Source organism: Falco punctatus (assembly GCF_963210335.1).
Source record: "Falco punctatus genome assembly, chromosome: Z".
Taxonomy (NCBI): domain Eukaryota; kingdom Metazoa; phylum Chordata; class Aves; order Falconiformes; family Falconidae; genus Falco; species Falco punctatus.
In genome coordinates this window covers 10,847,227-10,864,874 of record NC_137586.1, presented here as the reverse complement: position 1 = coordinate 10,864,874, position 17,648 = coordinate 10,847,227, and the positions used below count along the sequence as shown (strand labels likewise).

Below are 17,648 nucleotides of genomic sequence, written 5' to 3'. Positions count from 1 at the left end.
ACTATTTCTGAAAAATACTACAAAGATAAACTACAGCCCCCCCCCCCCAGCCCCAACTTCTTCCCCTCCCCCCCCCAGAGAAATATGATTTTGTAAAACATTCAGATGTTGATGTGACTTAATTTACCAAAGGAAAATGGCTCACCTGAGGATCTTCCCCATCAGCTCTGCTCAGGACAGACTGGCAGCAAGCACTTCGCTTCCCAACGGAGATGCCCCTCATGGGAAGTAGAGGGTTCTGGTGCAGGGGATGGAGGTGGCTCTTCCCCAGCACTCACACTGCCAAACTGCCTGCAGCCCCCCAGGGATGCGCACCCTGTCACCCACTGCTCTCTGTCAGCATCCAGCAAGTTGCAGATCTTGCCTTAATGAGCTGACAACTCAAACAGATGAGACAAACAAGGAGAGCACCATTGTCACTCTCTTAGAGATGGAGCTAAAGTCCCCAAAAGAAATTAAATGACTGGCCTAAGGCGTGCAAGTTGTTTACATCAGAGCTAGGCTCTGATTTTCCTCCTGCTTGTGATCCTATGGCATCTCTACATTGACACCAGGGTTTGGTTAGCCTCTCCTGACACTGCTGAAATACAAACACCCAAAAGCACAGAATTTTTTTTGAGCTGGTGTTTTATTACCCATTCTGAATTCCTGTATACCTCTTGGGGTGCCAGCACTGGGATGCTGCTGTGGTGGCTTACAGGGCTATGAGGTTGTATACCAGTGACTCCCCCTGAAGCAGCAAAGCAAAAAGTCTTCCATAAATACCAGTTACACTAAAAAACTCTTCAGGGCTAAGCAAGTTAAGAAAAATGGTCCAAACTCACTGGAGGAAGGAAAACACAATTAGATCACCTAACAGCTTGTATCCACTAATCCCCCGTGCCACCAGACTGGACTCTAATATCTCTGCCAGCTGACACCCACCTCCCATGCTTCTTCTAAAGCCCACCAGAGCCTGGGGCTCCAAGCACACAGTCACAGCACAGCTAGGACACTCTGGCAATGGGCTGTGCAATGACAGGCTTGGGAGCTGCTGGCCCCGGCCATGGCATGAATTAAAGACACTCAACACTTGCAGGAGTGTTCCGTATTCACCAGGCTTGGAGACACGTTTGCAACATCATGTAACACGTTATAAGAGTTGTGATGCATTCTTGGTGGTTCTTGCTATGTGGTCTTCGCTCCGGAGCTGTGACTTAGGGTACGATGAAGAATGTAATGGAATTAGATCGGACTAACTAAATCTTAAAATTTTCCTCCTGGGTTTATATTCCAAAGTACTACTCATAGATCAGCAGGAGGATGCCTGGGGCCATCTCTCTGGAGCTGTGAAGAATGGAGTTGCAAAAACGTGGAGAAAAATGCATCACAGATACAAAAGCCCATGGACTCACATTGCTCTGTGGAAAAGACTTGCCCAGATTATGGAGTGAGATTGGCAATTGCATGTGGGGGGAAGTTTCACTAACACAGAGGAAGGCCGACGACTAGGTATCTTGCTCAGATAGGCTCACACCTCCACTCCCAAGTGGCTGATCCAACCCCAACCTCCTCCAAATTTCTTGGGGGTCAAGGCAGATGCCAATTCCTAAATAGCACTACTTGGTTGCCCCAGGGATTGCAGGGCTGCTGCTGCACTTGGACGGGGGAGCTGGCAGCAAAGGGAGAGCATGGAGGTCTAGGTCCCACACTTCGATGGCTGAATCTCCTGGTGGGTTGATGCACCCCATGCTGGCCCTGACGTGCCATGCAGGAGACACAAGCAGCACCTTCACTACAGCTAAGTCGAGCTGAAACAATGCCAAGAACCTGAAAAAAATTAAAAGCGGGGGGGGGACCCCTCAACCCTGCATAAATGTATAAACAAATGTTTCTTCTAAAATGACAGCTTCTGAAGTCCCATGTCATTACTATTCCCCCAGGGTTTTCCTTTCTGACTCCCATGCTGCTAAAGCAGCAGCTACGTAACTTTTGAAGAGCACCAACTGGCAGCGTGAAAATGGCTGCAGTGATTATATTGCAACACTTCACTGCTTCCCTGAGCTGCAGCTCCCTCCTCCACTGTTGGAAGTGAAGTACAATCAATGCTAATTAATTAAGGGCCAGAACCTGCCAACCATGGTCACACCAAGTTCAGTGTTGTTTCTTGAATATTCAGGGCTCGCTCTCCATAAAAGCTAGGACCAGCCTCCAGCAGCTTGGGTTAAAAACAATAGAAATTCTCTTTGCAAACCAGGAGGGACAGACAGACATGCACTGTCTCAGGGATGAGAGCTGGAGAAGTCACCTGCGCAGGGGCAGACCCAGTGCACCACGGCTGTAAATCAGCAAAGAGCCACTGCCACGACGGGAAGGTCAGTAAGGCATCCCTGAAGGCTCTCTGCCAACAGGAACCACTGAGCTGGCACAGCTATTACACCTGACCAAGGCCAAGAGCAGGATGCTTGTGATGGGTCCAGCAAGAAAGCACAAGCATCCTCCAGGACCACGGAGAAGCAACACACTTTCTCTTAGCACTCAAAGGGCTGTGCCCTGCAATGCTGGGAGAGGGCGAGGCAAGGGCTGGGGGTTACTGGGCAAAGCTGGGGAGGCTCCTCTAGGGCAAAGGAGGCAGAGAAGAGTCTAGTAAAGGGAATGGATTTCCAGGTGGAGCACTAGTGGGAAAAGTGCTGCAGTTCACTAGCAAGTGAGCCTGTGGCCATTGGGAGTGGCCACGGTTCCCTCTGCTGCCAAGGGGCTTGTGCAATGCTGTAAGGGCTAGGAGGCACCAGTGGGGACCCAAGCTCCTGAGCTGCCCTTCCCCTAGGCTGTGCAGCAGCAATCCTCACCCAGATGAAGATGGGGACAAACACAAGGTCCTGTGCTTCCCACCACAAAGGTAAACTAATTTTCAAGTCTGTTGAGCACAAGAACTTGGATATGACCACCAGCCAGGCACCTTGCTGCATCCCAGGTAATGCTGTAGCATTGATGTATGTAATGATGTATCCCCTCCCAAAAGCAGGAGTCTTGCAGGGTTCAGCATCCCCTTCCCACCCCTGAGCAACATCACTGGATTTTCATGCTTTACCCCAAGCCTCTCCAGTTGTCCTGGCAGCTGTCACAGGTTGTGGCAGATCTCCACGCTCCCAGTTATGGCCAGACATGTCGGCCTTCCATGGGAAATTGCAGGGAGAGGAGTAGACAGACAGACTTTAGCTTCTGGATTTAATGCACTCTCACTCCCATGTGCCTCAGTTTCTCACTTGTACAGCATGCTGTCAGCTGGAGCAACCACACTGCAGTGCAGGCAAGGTGCAGATGCATCAGAGCCCAACCTACCAGGACTTGTGGCCTGGCTGGAGTCAAGAGGCTCTCTATGACTCATCCTACAAAGTCTTAAGTTCACAGCTATGGCTGGAGACTCCCCTCAGGAGTGCTCCAGGCTCACCGTACTGCCCCCCTGGGAGCAGGTTTGCACATAAACAATGCAGATGATGAGCAGATGATGAGCAGAGCTTGTCTGCCTGATTGGGGAAGATCTGCACTTGGACAGATACATGGACATCAGGCTACCAGGAGAAGCCCCCAGCAGCAGACCCCTGTGTCTGTGGTCTGCATGATACAGGTTTGCACCAGCTGCTGCTGTTGTGAGCCTGCCTTCCTGCTGCTCACAACAGGACGGGACCCTGATCCCCCTCTGTGGCTCTGTTACCTATGTGGGGGATGCTCAGCAACTTCTTTGGCTGTATTTCAGTTTGGATGCTGGAGGCAGCAGGTGTGGCCCCTGACGGGCAGCACAGAGTGGCAGAGTACAGAGGGGACCTCTCTCCAGAGAGCAGAAGCGCACTTTGGCATTGCCAAGCATGCGCTCCCCACCAGCCCTCCATCAGGAGAATTGTGCTATCCAGCATCACGCCCAATGCCTGGACATCAGAAACAGATGCACACACATGCACACCTCATTACACCTCAGCAAATTCAGCATGAATCAAGCAAGACATGCTACACGCTGCAGCTCTGCTTTAGCTTGTACATCCCAGTCAGCTCCTCGGTGTGATAGTGCCAGCGCTCTTCTGCCTACAAAGCACACAGTTCTTGGCTGGCAGAAATCCTCCAGGTTTCCAGCCTTGCAGGTCAATGTTTTTCAGCATTGGCTCTGCAGACCTCTGGCTGCTTTGCAACACTTCTGAACAGGTAAGTAAGAAGAGCCTGGCTAATGGCAGACAGCTTAAATCTGCTAACACAGATCTGCACTGGGGGAAACACTTCAGGCTTTGCAGCTAAAAAATCTTGGAAGTTCAAACGTATTGAACCTGGGATGAATGGCAGTGCACGGCTCTGCCAGCCATGTGCACCCTGTGGTGAGGGTCTGCCCCATCCACAGGGAATTTTGCACTGGGACATGGATGAGTCAGGCCAGGGACTCACCTTGCACACAGGTGCAGGCTGTGCAAGGAGAAGGTTTTAGCTACTTCCCCTTGTCTTCCGAGTGGAGAGGAAGGCAGTTCTATCCCCACACTGTGAATCAAGTACACGAATTCCACCACCACCACCACCCCACCACCACCAGCCTCCCCAGTACAGCTGTAAACAAAAGAAGGCAGTGCAATGAGGCTCCAGACCCCTCAGCTTCAATTAGCGCCTGGTGGCAGCTAAACCTAAACACAATCTTTCCCAGCAATGAGATCAATGGTCCATATGCTGGACTAATACTGCCGTACCCCCCCGCCCCCCGCCCCCCTCAATCACCATCAACTGCTTTGCAGTTTCACTTCACTCCTCCACCTGACTGGCCTTCCTGGAGCATGCATTACAAGGTGACACGCATTGCTTTCCCCCTCTGCAACAAGCTTGCCACAGCCCCCCCTCAATCTTTCTTCTCCCTTTTTCTTCTAATGCACCACAATCATATTGGCTTCTTTGCATGGATCCACTCCATTTAGTGCTGCCCAAGACAGCTTATTCTCAAAGATGCTCTTTTCATCCACAGGACAGATTGCACATCTTGCAAGTTGTTCTTCTGTTCATTATTTTGCACTCCAGCATCTCCCACCCAGAATAGGAATCTGGGTATTACGTACTCCCCTTTGCACAGAATCACAGTGTCTGCCCATAGAAATTAAACCACCCAAAGACTTTAATAATAAGGGTTTGTGTATGTTGTGTCCCAGCATCTGCTCTCCTGAGCATGCTTCAGTCTTTCTTTGCTCTGTTCCTGCCCTAGCAAAATCCTCTCCCCAGGAAACAGAGATGATGATGTCTGCACTCAGTGTCTTGCTGTGACTGTGCTCCCATTATCCAGGGTTTTGCTTGTTCACAGACATGTCACAGGTGGCCTGAAGACAGCAGCGAGTGAGTCACTCTGTGCCCAACGCTACTGATGGACGCACAGGACCTGAGCATCTCAGCCCCAGCCCTGCCTGCCCTTTTGGTCCCCGAGGTCTGCCACACACAGCTCTTCTGACACAACCCAGGGATGATTTGTAGCACCCTCTGCTAAGGTTATGGGCTCCTGCAAGCAGTGCCCAGAGCTGCAGCACTTTGCTCTTTCAGCCTGACTGGAGATTGGCTTTGCAGTCCCAGGGCAGCCTATAATCCAGGAATTCAGACACTGGGAACCCTTCAAAGCAGATAAATAATGAGTGGCACCACCAGTCCAAGTTCAGTTGGACATGTGTCTGAACAGGCTGGTGGAGAACCAGGCTGCTTTGGAAATTGAGATGGCTCTCTCCCTGGGATGGCCATGTGTGACTTCCAAGTTGAGACCTTTCTGAGCTGTTGGAGGCTAACTGAAGCCAAACCGCTGAAGCACTGAAGGTTTCCACTCCAACTGTCACTGTTTTATGAGAACTTCCATTCCTGGAAGACTTTGAGAATGCAAACACAGGCTTAAGAAAACAAACAAGTGTAACCCATGGGCAAGGACTGCTTCCTTGCTCAGCAAAAGGAACTCAGTGCTAGGACAGGATACAGCCCTTCTTCAGCAGCCAGAACCCATGTGAAGAGCAGAACCCACAGCTGCTCCCATGTGCTGGGCTATGCCTCAGCTCACTGGGTCTGAAAACCTGTGCAAATGAGATTTTGGCTTCCACCAGCATTTGGGGGTCCCAGTTGCTATGGCAATGCCTTGATTTACAAGCAACTGTCAGCAGAGGAAGCATTGCTTCTGCTCCACACAGCAGGATGATGCCATCCCAAGAAGGAAATTACTTTTTTACAAACCCGTCCTCTCAGCCAACCCCCAATGAACAGGAGTTGTCCAGCAGTGGGTTTCAGCAAGGATTTGCTGACAAGCACCCAGGTGGCTTACGCAGATGCTCCATCAGCTGAGTGCTGCTCCCTGTCCCACATTGTGCTCTCTCCACACCCATGCTGGCAGGTCCTGACTCCCTCCCATGGGCTGGGACAGCTTTGCCCACACCAGCAGCAAAAGCCAGGGCTTCACACTTTCCATCCAAAGCTCCTCTAGGTGTTTGGGTGGACTACAAACCCCATACCTCCTCGTTCAGTGTCTGTCCATGTGTTTAATGAAGCCTAAAAGACTACTGAGACATGGCTTTCCTTGCCACTGGCAGAACTAATGAATCCTGGAAGACTGAGATTCTCCCAGTGGTTTCTTCTTCTTGCCACAGATGTGAACTATTTTCACCAGCTTTGTGAGATCACAGGCTTGTCCAAAACCTGCCAGATCCACACTCTTACAGGACCTGCAGCTGATGGAAGGGTTCATATTTTTGTTCGCATCACAGACATTGCCAGCTAGATTTTCTTCCCAGCTTTTGGATGGCTCATGTGGGCCTGGGGACACGTGGGTCCCACTTTACTCCAGAACCTCATCTCCACCAACTCCATTTAAAATAACTTGTTTCATTCCCAGAAAGGGTAAATTCAGTGCAAGTTCCTCCAGACAGACTTATATAACAAAAGCAGGTAGCTTTTTTGCAATGTCTGTTGCATGTCTCCGAACTTCGGTAACTTGCAAAGAACAGGTCTTCAAAGCCTTGAAGCCACCGAGCTGTGCTCCCTCACACCTAAGTGCCAGTCCCTCTATTTTTCTTCCTGTCCTTCTCTCTCCCCTGACCTGCACTTTAAGAGCATCTCTCCTCATGCATCTGACAGCACTTTGCACAATGGGACACCAATCTCATGCTATCACCTGTGGCTATTTTCCAACCACAAACCCTAGGTGAGAGCTGTGAGCTCTCCACTCCCTGTCTGGAAGGCATGAGTCGTGCTCCCACAGCATGCCCCAGCAAGGCAGGCCACCCTGCTCCACACAGCAGCAACTTTCTGTGGTGCAAAATTAACAGACACTATGGAAATCAGCCCCCTTGACTTCCCACCTCCCAGGTGGGAGGAATGAGCCTGTGACATGCTCCCCGCAGGGCTATCCTGCACCCCTGGGGGATGCTCAGCTCTGGGACCTGGGGGGTGACGAGGCAGCGGGCAAGGAAACACAGACTCTAAAAATAGGCTGTTTGTGGCAGGGGCTGACCACATTTATTAGTAAGCCTGTGCTCCAGCTGACCACAAGGGCAGCCTCTGAGAGCTTGGCCATAATTCACTCTGTGTCTGGGCAGGAAATCTACTTGAGCTCAGAGGGATGTCCAGTAATAGAAGAAGTTGTTCCAGGACCTGGGGCTATTTTTGCTGTTTTCTTTTACTTTGCAGACAGGGAAGCTTTCAGGAGATGTATCTTGTGTTGGGGGGAAGAAAACAATACAGGTGCTCTGGGGCAGACAGAGGGGTAGGGGAAGGAAAAGGGGCAGGGTGTGGGGCATGCAGAAGTTTGTGCCCATTTGAGTCTGGGGTTTGTCTTACCAGACAGACTCACCTTCACCACGTAGGGCAGGGAAGCAGCAGGAAAAAATCAGAGCAGAAAGAGGGACCCCAGACCCTAATGTGCTCTTACACACCGTAACAGCATGTAGCAGATTAATGTGTTGCAGCTGGGGTGTCACTGCAGGTGGGGTGAGTTGCTGTCTTTGCTGTTTCCCTACAGCTGTGGGCTGGCAGGAAAGATGGGGAAGCAACGAGGAAACCACCATGGTAATAAATGCCCAGGGGGGGAGGTGATGGACCTTCCTTGCAAAGGCATCGGAGGACAACTTGAACTGCTGCCAGGTTGTACCTTTGGCCAGCACTGGCTGGGCCAGCAGATTGGCCCCCAGCAGCTGCAGCCAATCCCACTGGGATGATGCTGGTTCCCAATGGACAGCCACAAGCTTGGGCTAGCTTAGCCTTGAGTAGCAATTAGCAAGGCAAAGGAGGCAAAAAGTGGATGCCTGCCCTTGAACAGCAGCCTTCAGAATGATTTAAGCAGGCTCCGTCTCACAGAGAAGCTCAAATCCTAATTGCTGCACATAAGCTGCTGGCACTGGAGCCTTCATATGAGGGGTAATGTGTCCCTGGTGAGTCAGGCTGACTCACCCGGCAGATACATGAGCTGTCTACAGAAGTGAGATGACTGCTGGGGGGGTCCCAGAGGTGCAGGCAGTGCTGCTCTTCCAGGGGTGCTGCCATCCTGGGGTGCCCACACCTTTGGAAATGCCTTCTCCTATGGCCCTGGTGCTTACGCCTTTTCCCTCTCGCAGCTCCAAGGCAGGATCATCTACTCATGACATGCCCTAGGACCAAGGTTTTCCAGGAACAGCCAGTTCCTTCAGTGGATTATGTGAACACCACCGTGAATCAAGCTCATTCGGTCTGAGAACAAGCTGAGCTAAGCCCCGCAACTTTGACTGCCCCAAGCAAACCCTGATAACGTCTTTCCAATGCCAAGACATGTCCTTTCATGGATCCACCACCATGCCTCAGTTCTGGCTCTCCAAACCCTCCATGAAGCAAATCTGAAGAGCATTTTGGCTTCGAGAAGGCTTGCAAAGAATGAGGGATGGTGGGGCAGGTAGACGCTACCTCAAACTTCGCTTTCTAACTGGAGGGTGCTCCTGAAAATGCTCTGAGACCAGCTCACACGCTGAACAGGACTGCAGTTTGGAGCAAGGCTGGTATTTCAGCCAGCTGGATAATAAGAGCATCCAGAGTCATCGCAGGAAGGACTAAAAAATATAATTGCTTATGGGGAATTAATTGTTAATGGGGAATCATCATTGCAGGAGGGTGTTCCTGGTGTGGCCCCGCAGGGATCTGTTCTTGGCCAATTGCTAATCACTCAACTTATCAATTATCTTGAAGGCAACATAAAACTGCTGCTGGCAAAGGTTGCCAGTGACACAAAGGCTGCTGTATGTAACGGAAAGGGTGAGTCCATTGCACGCAGAGCTCTGGAGCAGTTAATACACTAGCCTTCCCTCAGCGAGAGCATGTGTTTTACGCAGCCAAACACAAGTTCATTCATCTCCAGTGGAGGAATGTAGGTCAGACTTGCAGAAGGCAGGGCTGTGTCCTGGGGAGGACACCACCGACAAGGCCTTGGCAGGAGCCACCCAGAGACAAAGTGCCAGCGTGCTGTGATGAGAGCAAAACTTGGCTCGAGATGCCAAGAGGTGTCACAGGAGGTGGGAAGGTGCTATGTAATGAGGAGACAGAGCTTTTTCCTGCACTGGCCCCAGCCTGAGCATGGAATGAGGCTCTGCAGGAAGCATGGACTATCTCCAGCCTCCCAAGTGGCCACTCAGCACACACACAGGCAGTTCCTTTGACCTTGCCTTCCCTAGCGAGTGCCCGTACCCGGGCAATTACAAAAATTCCAAAACACTCTGTTGCACATGCATCTTGCCCTGGGGAACGGATGGAAAAACAAAGAACACATGACAGATGTTAGTCATGTTGCTTAATGGATGACTGAAGGGCACTCCAATAGCGTGATGAGAGAGGTGAGGGAGAGGAGAGGAGAGACCTTATGTATTTGGAGAGCCTACTCTTTCAAAGCTGTCTTAGGTTGGATGCACATCTCCCCTATGCACCACAAGCACAAGACGAAGCCTCAAGACCCAGGTAGCCCATCACACCACTTGGATCCAGGTACCTTAACTGGACAACATTTGCACAACAAACAAAACCTCCTCAGACGTCTACAAACAAGTGACATGATCCTGCATGAATCTACAAACCATCGCCTACACAGAAAAGCCAGAGAACACCCCAAAAACAAAAGCAACTAGCTTAACTGTGCCAGGCAGATGCCCTGGGGAGTTGCATAGGCTGACTGATGTGGGACTAAGCAGAGTCCAGAAAGAGCTGGTCCCATCCTCGTCAGTCACAAATGCCACATGGAGAAGGCTGGGCAGTGTGGGGAGGGGAGAGAGGGATGTATCTACAGCTGTTTCTCTTTGAAAAGCCAATTTGCGTGGCTTTGCTGTGCATCTTAAAGGCTGTTTACCGGACCAGGCTTTGTCTTAGCTGAAATGTGGGCAGCATTTCTAACAAGGCACAGGCAAACTAAAGCTCCCTGGAGGCTTTGCAGCAGAACCGATTGCAAAAGATTAGCACCAGAGCTTAAGAGAGCAAGAGAGAAGGGAAAGTAATGAAACAAAATCTCTCTCTTTCCTCGGCTGAGGAATGATGGGGGCTAATTGCTTGTTGCTGGTGAGAAAAAGAGGAGATAGCAGCTTCGGCACCCATCAATAAATTAACCTCAGCATGTGGCATCTGAAAAGCATTCATTTCCAGAGACGTTTATCTCTTTGTCTCCTCTCCTCAGTGAAAACATAATTATTGTTTAAACATGAGTTAATTCAGCAAGGTGAGGATCAATAAAGCAGAATTACTCCAGTTTTAAAAGCAAAGAAACCTCAATCTGGGACAGATGTGGATGTAACTGGCAAAGCTGATGGATGGGGAAGATGCTTTGGTCGTGGCACAAGCCTGGGGAAGCAGAGCTCCCTCCTTCTAGGACTGCTGTAGCCTACTGTAGGTCTACTGGGAACAGCTAAATCCAGCCACAGGCAGTAATGGCAATGAATAGAAAGAGCTGAAATCACCCATGCATGTATGCTTTATGGCCTGACATGCATTTAGGCATCTCCACCATGTACACATCTCCTATGTAAGGAGCTTTGGCAAAGCCCCAGGGCTCATGCTGTGGCCTTTCCCTTCCCTTTGAGGGTGCCCAACTTCTGCTAGGGAGAGGGTCTCTGCACTGCAGGCACCCCTGCCAGCACTGCTTTCACACGCCAGAGCCCCTGGCCAGCCAAAGGTGTGAGTGTTGCAGCAGGCAGCATTGCTTCTGTGCTCTGCTGAGCTTTCCCCATCACCTTCCGCTCCTCTGAAATAAATCGGCGTCAACCACTGCCCGGAGAAGGAAATACAGGAAGGAAAACTGAGCTGCCTACAATGACAGGGAGGACACCGGTCTCTCCTGGACGATCTTCAGACAGTTCTGCCTCCTCTGCCCCCTCCCATTTCTTCCCACAGCTCCAGTCTATCTCTCCGTGCTGGCTGGGAGCTGTGTGGAGGGTGACAGCCTTCTGGCTGCCCAGGGCAATGCCCGTTTCTGGAGCATGCTGCTCCCCATCTGGCAGCTCCATCTGAAGCTGGTTTACTTTTAGTGCTGACCCATGCACCGAGAGGACATCCCTGGACCATCTACTCAGCAGGTCCAGCAGGAGGGCCAAACACCACCTTATACCACCCTATTCTGGCAGTTAATCCCTGCAAGCCTTATGTCTTTTCCCCTCCACTTCCAATTTTACCCAGTGCATCGCCTTTTCTTTCACTAAATTCGAGAGCGCTGAGGTGGGTGTTCAAAATGACCCCGTGACAGCTGCCCAGACAGGCTGGGGAAGGCATGCATTCAGTGCAGTGGCAGCGAGCAGCAGATCCCACCCATGCCGAGCCGGCTGCCGGAGCCTGCCAGAGCCACCCTGTGCCAGGGGCTGAGCAGCACAGGGTGACTGGTTTAGCAGGAACAGAATTAGCTATGCGTGCACCATGCAACTCCCTGAGCTGACAGCTCCAGCAGCACCAAGAGTCCAACCCTGCGGCCCAAAAACACTGCAACCAAAGACCCCATGGTGGAAGTGGGGTGGAAGCAATGCCCATTCAATGGATTCAGCTGTCCTGGAGGTGCAGCCACAACCTCAGAAATCAGTGATGCTTCCCCTGAGGGGTAGCATCCCTTGTCCACAGCCAGCCATTCTGCCCTACCCACATACCCCCTGGCTGGGGTGTCACAAGGGGCCATGCCATGGGAGAGCCCCTCATGAACACCCTTTTTTGCTGCCACTCTGCTCTTCCCTGCGGCAGGACACTCAAACGCCAGCACTGCCCAAGCCAGCACGTTAGTGCCACCCTCTGAGCAAGCCCTGGGACTGCCCTGAGTGCCAGCTCCAGTCTCCCACCGCACAGTGCCCACCTCCACGGGTAGCTGGAAGCGACAGTGCCCAGCGGGGTGGTGCAGGTGGAACTTCAGCAACCTGCCACGGATGCCAAGCAAGGGAGCTCTTGCAACCAAAGGGAGTGACAGCCCCTCCACACACACCTCTGCCAACATTGGAGAGTATCCTGGGCTCCCACCTCCCAGAAAATGCACCCTTTGCTCTGCCAGCTCCAAGGAGAAGGACCAAAGGCGAAGAGCAGAGGGGTTAACGCATGAGCAGTCTCACCTCCACTCGAGCCTGACGCTGCTTTTATTAATTCATGTGGCACTTTGCAGGATGCTCCAGTAATCACCAGGGTGCACGTGAGAGCCAGGAGTGGGTGAGAGCGAGTGGCCAAGCTCACTGTGCTGTGCTCATGCTCACTTAACAGCTTGTCACACCCTCCTCACTCAAGTATTCAGTGCTAATGCAGCTCTTAAAGTGCTTCATGAGCTATTAAAGTCGAGCGTGCCTGAAGTGCATGATAAATGGACTTTATGCCAGTGTATTCCCCCCACTCCAGCCAGTCCCTGCCACCAGTGGGATTAATCCATCCTCCCACCCCATTCCTGCTGTGCTTTCCAAGCCTGAGCACCCAGCTAGCAGGGGGATGAGCATGGGCTGGCAAGGGGAGACTCCAGTGGGGCAGGGGGTGCGCTCTGCGTGGGGGGGATGGAGCACAATCCTTTGGGTCTCCAGTGCGGGGCAGACACTCCCTGACTTCACCTGCGTGTGGGCAGCCTCTCCAAGCTGGGCATGGCAGGGTGGGCAGGAGACCTGCTGCTCCAAAGCCCCTGCACAGAGCATCACCTCAGTGTTTCAGAGAAGTGCCCAGAGGGACACATGGTGCCTCAGGGGGACATATGGAGGACAATCCTGGAAGTGCCCTACTGGCCTTCCTCCAGCTCTTATACCAGTTCCCCCAGGCCCCCGCCTTTCTTCTTTTTACATTCCCCAGTACAGAACTGCCTCTCTGGCTCTTGCAGATGGGCAGAGCCCTGACTCACTCTGCACACCTTGTTCAGGTGCTTATCGATGCACTCAGGTCTCAGTAGCTCCAGATGCCTCAGACATCTCCCTCCTGGACACAGCCAGGCAAGGGAAAGAGGAGAGACACAGGGATGGGGAGGCTATGCTGCCAAATCCCTGAATCCTGCCGAATCATGGAGCAGAAGGTGACAGTCATTGCAGCTTGTCTGGCCAGGGGCCTTACCTAGGGCCGCGCTCTGTGCCAGCATGCCGCTGCCAGCAGCAAAATGCACGGCCCTGGCCAGCACTGGTGGGGAGTGGTGTTTGTTTCTCTGTCTAGACAATACATTTTAAGCGTGGATAAGCCTGAAGTACCTGGCATGTCTGTATTTTGTGCATCTCCCCATGCAACAGGTCTGGGCTGCCATTCCCAGAGCACAAAGGGAAGCAGCACAGTGCATCCAAAGGCTACCCTGGCAGCCCTGACACTGGGTCTTTCAAGGTTTCGCAGACAGCAGTCCTACAAGCACAGTAGGACCAAGCAGCATTGCTTCTCTGCAGAAAGCATCACACCACCACAAGCAACACACAGCTCAGCACCCAAATGCTTTGAGCAGGTGCCCTGGGAAGGTGTGGGAACCCTCCTGCAACACCACCCAGCAAGCTCTCTCCATGTCCGGCAAGCAGCTGTCCCCTTGTGATGGAAACATGCTGCCAAACCCCAGCTTTTTTTTCCAAGCTGGCAGCTTCCAGCAAGGTAAACCCACCCAGCTGGATTTAGGGCAGCTCAGCCGGGCCCTCTGGCTGGGTTTCTCTATCCCACAAAGCCTGTGGATGCACAGATGTCCTTACTGGAGTTAATCAGCAAAATTCCCCTCCGTAATCCACCGAAAGCAACTAGAGTCAGGCTGACTGCCAGGAAAGCCAGCGAATTTTGGAGGTCCTCCATTTTGTCCCACTTTGCAGGGCTGCCATAGGTGACCCCACAGTGAGACCCAGCTTTCCTCCCTTTAACCTTCCTGCTCCTGCCTAGACCTAGGAACATGTAAGGTCCTCCAGCTCCCAGTGCCACTGGTGACTCTAAAATGTAGTCTCTCTAAAGCTGTCACTAAGGTAAGCCCTAAATCTTCTGCCAACTTGGAAAGAAGGGAGATAGTGGTGGGAACAGATGTGTGGTGGCAATGGGAACAAAGTCACCCCAGGGACTTAAGAACAGGATGAGGCATCCATCACGGTCATGGGGTAGGGTGTCGGGGTGGGGCTGCCAGGCTGCTGCTTCCCTTCATGGGTGGGTTGCACAGGACAGTGTGCAACAAAAAAGGGGAGGTGAAGGGATGGGAAGCAGTGCCCTGGCTGTAGGGGTACACTGGGACATGCAGGGGTGTGGGCAGGACAAGGACACTGGGGGCCCTGGGGGGATGCAGGATGCCTGAACCCCACAGTGGTGGGCAGGAGGGGATGTGTGTGTCATGGAGAGGAGAAAAGTGGTAACACCCAGAAATTTGGATGTTATCTTGCCAGTATCAGGCAAGCCTGGAAAGTGCACCCGGCTTGTCCCAGGGGAGAGGCTGGACGAGCAGCATTCATATTTTTCAGGACCCCCAAGGTGGGAGATATGTGATGAGACTCACCCTGCTGGCTGTGTCTCTGGGCATACACCACCACCACCACGGCGAGCACCACGCAGCAGGCTGACGGGACAGGGTTAGCCATCTGTGGAAGCAAACACAGGCAGAAGCAGTCGGGTTTTGCCCCCAGAAGATCTCATACATGGTGTGCCAAGAGCTTGTCCCTCCCAGGCAGCTGAAGGGTGCAATGGGACCACAAAGAGATGGTCACAAAGCAAGGCTTCATCTCAGCCATGGGGGAACTCACTGCAACATGAGGCATTTTGCTGGTGCATACTCCATCACTCAGTAGCCTATGGCACTTTCCATAGGAGATGCCAGCATAACTGGCTGCCCGGAGGTGATGATACACCTTGCACAAATGCTGTATTTTCCTCATCTCATCTTCAACATTTCCCTTAAGAAAGTCAAACCCTGGTGCTGGGCTCTCCTTGGCAGCTGCAGCATCACCCTAGGAACAGCCACTGGCTGCAGGTGGGTTGCAGAGGTTCTTTGAAGAGACGAGAGCACACCCAGACACTTCACAGCAGCAGCCAGCGCTTAGGATGTGCAAGATGCAGATCGCCGCACGGGCAGCAGCTGTTGCTGCTCCAGCACAGCCCCTCTGGTGCTAGTACCGAGCGCTGTGCTGTCCACCAGCCTGATGCAACAGCAGCAGCATTTCTAGGCATGCCGAGGACAGTGTAACCTTCATCAATGTCTTCACAGTGACTGACGGATGCAGCATGCTGCCTCAGCCACCTGCTGTCAGCACCCTCTCAACATCCCTCTGGGCTGGGAGAGGTGCAGAGGCTGCTCTATCCCCGTGAATCATGTCACACTCCAGGGGATGCTGAGGTGCATGGAGGTGGGGGGCAGGAGGGTACACACAGCTAAGAAGGCAGGTGTGTGGAGACATGCTGGGCTTTAGAGACAAGCAGGGAACATCCTCCTTGTACCAACAAGCTCCCCCAGCAGTGGACAAATGGCAGCAACAACCCAAGAATGTCCTGTGCAGCCCTGTCAGGCTTGGCGATGCCTGTGCTCTCTTCTTGCAGCCATGGCTGGCAGAGAACAGCAGAGCTGGGAGGGAGCTGCTGGGGACAGCAATGAGGATGGCAGCCCACCCGCCAGCAGGTAAACAGCACTGTGCGTGAAAAGCAAATTACAGCTTCAAAACCATTTAAACCTCTCTAATCTCCAGCACCGTATCAGTAACATGCAGAGGATTGCCTTTTAATCTAGAACATGAGTATGAGCTCGTTAGCCAGATGGCATCCATTTAAACCTAAATAAAGGGGGAGCTGTACTGGCCAGAGAAAAAAAAACAGCAAAACATATTCCATTACCCAACACGGCTGTTGCAGAAGCCCAGATGGCCTCGGGTTCGCAGCAGGACATGAGCCACTGCAGGGCTGGAGGGGAAGGCAAGAGCAGCTGGGAGGGATATCACGAGCAGATTTTGGGGTGCAGCAGGACCAGCCTGCCCTCAAATGCCTCCGTGGCAGGGATGCTGGGGTGTCTGACGATGGGGAATCTGGCAATGGGTAGAGAAGGGACCCATGGCCTTGCTGCTGAATTTGCAGTGCTGGGTTTGGGCCGGGAGGGCTGGCAGCAAGAGCCATCCCCAGTGTGCTGCAGCTGCATAGCGTGGATATACCAGCCCCAGACCCTGCTCCCAGCCCAGCCCAATCCCCCCACCCCCGGTCACCTTGAACATATCACTCTCGCAGTCATCCCTGTGCCTCAGTTTCCCTGCCTGTTAAGCAGATATAATGAAGGTGACCTTCCTTTGAAAGCTCTGGGCGAGGAGCACTAAGTGCTAATTACATCGTTATCATTCACTCTGCTGCTTCTCTGCTGCTCCTCTTTTTCCCTGTGCCTTCTCTCCGCTCTGTCTCTGCTCTGCCTCCTCTGTGTGTCCCCACCATGCCTGCAGCGTGGCTCCCCTGTTGCCACCCCACCTGCATGCTAGATGCCTCTTGTGAGTGGCAGCTCGGGGCATGGGTGATGGCCAGGACCCAAGGTAGGTGCAATGGCACATCCTGGAGCAGTGCTGGCACGCAGGGCCCAAGCAGCTTGACAGCTGCCTGAAAACCAGGAGCTGACTCTCTCTACCAATCCCAAATTCACTTCCCACTGAATATTCCCTCTCTACAGCGCTGGAAGTTGGTGGGTTGCACCAGGAATTGAAGCATGCAGGGAACTGCACCAGGGCCAGAGCCCCTGCCCTGCCCTGCAGTCCAGGTACCCCCAGGTAGCACAACCATCCCACCTCTGGGACAGTGGCAATGATGGGAGGCAGGACAGCAGCCCCTCTGAACCCCCAGCAATTAGCCTGCTCTTTGAAAAGCATTAAGACCTGCTTGCTGTAGCCTTCAGTTTGGTTCATGTGGTGCAAATAACATCACCAACCATCATGCTCTACATCTCAGTCATGCCAAGGAGCAAAGCCACTTTCCCTCCCCTGCTGCTCCTCCTCCTATCACTTGTTAAAATAATTGCTACTGCTCTTGCCAACGTGCCTGGCAGCCTCCTCAAGGCCAGACCAGTGCGGCAACAGGCACCACAGTTACGTGGCAAGGGATGGTTCCTGTCCCAAAGCACCAACAGTCTCAAGGGTGATGCTGTTTGGCTGCAGGTGGAAAAGGACAGAGGAAGGATTCAACCGGGTTCCCTGGGGACTCTGCGGCATGGCCAGGACACAGGCAGAGGCTCCCATTGCCAACACAGAGACCTCACCACTCGACTGCTTTTGCCCTGTAAAACC

General features: G+C 52.7%; 1 protein-coding gene across 8 annotated transcripts in view; it reads right to left on the bottom strand.

Moving 5' to 3' along the window:
• The window catches only part of CNTFR (ciliary neurotrophic factor receptor), a gene marked incomplete at both ends in the record, with an annotated part of 209,952 nt that overhangs the window by 73,157 nt on the left and 119,147 nt on the right, over positions 1 to 17,648 (bottom strand). For all 8 annotated transcript variants that reach the window (XM_080371309.1, XM_080371310.1, XM_080371312.1 and 5 more), the window contains one exon: positions 14,903 to 14,984. In XM_080371309.1, the coding sequence (XP_080227435.1) occupies positions 14,903 to 14,984 (82 nt within the window). Of the gene's footprint in view, positions 1 to 14,902; positions 14,985 to 17,648 lie in introns of those variants that run through there.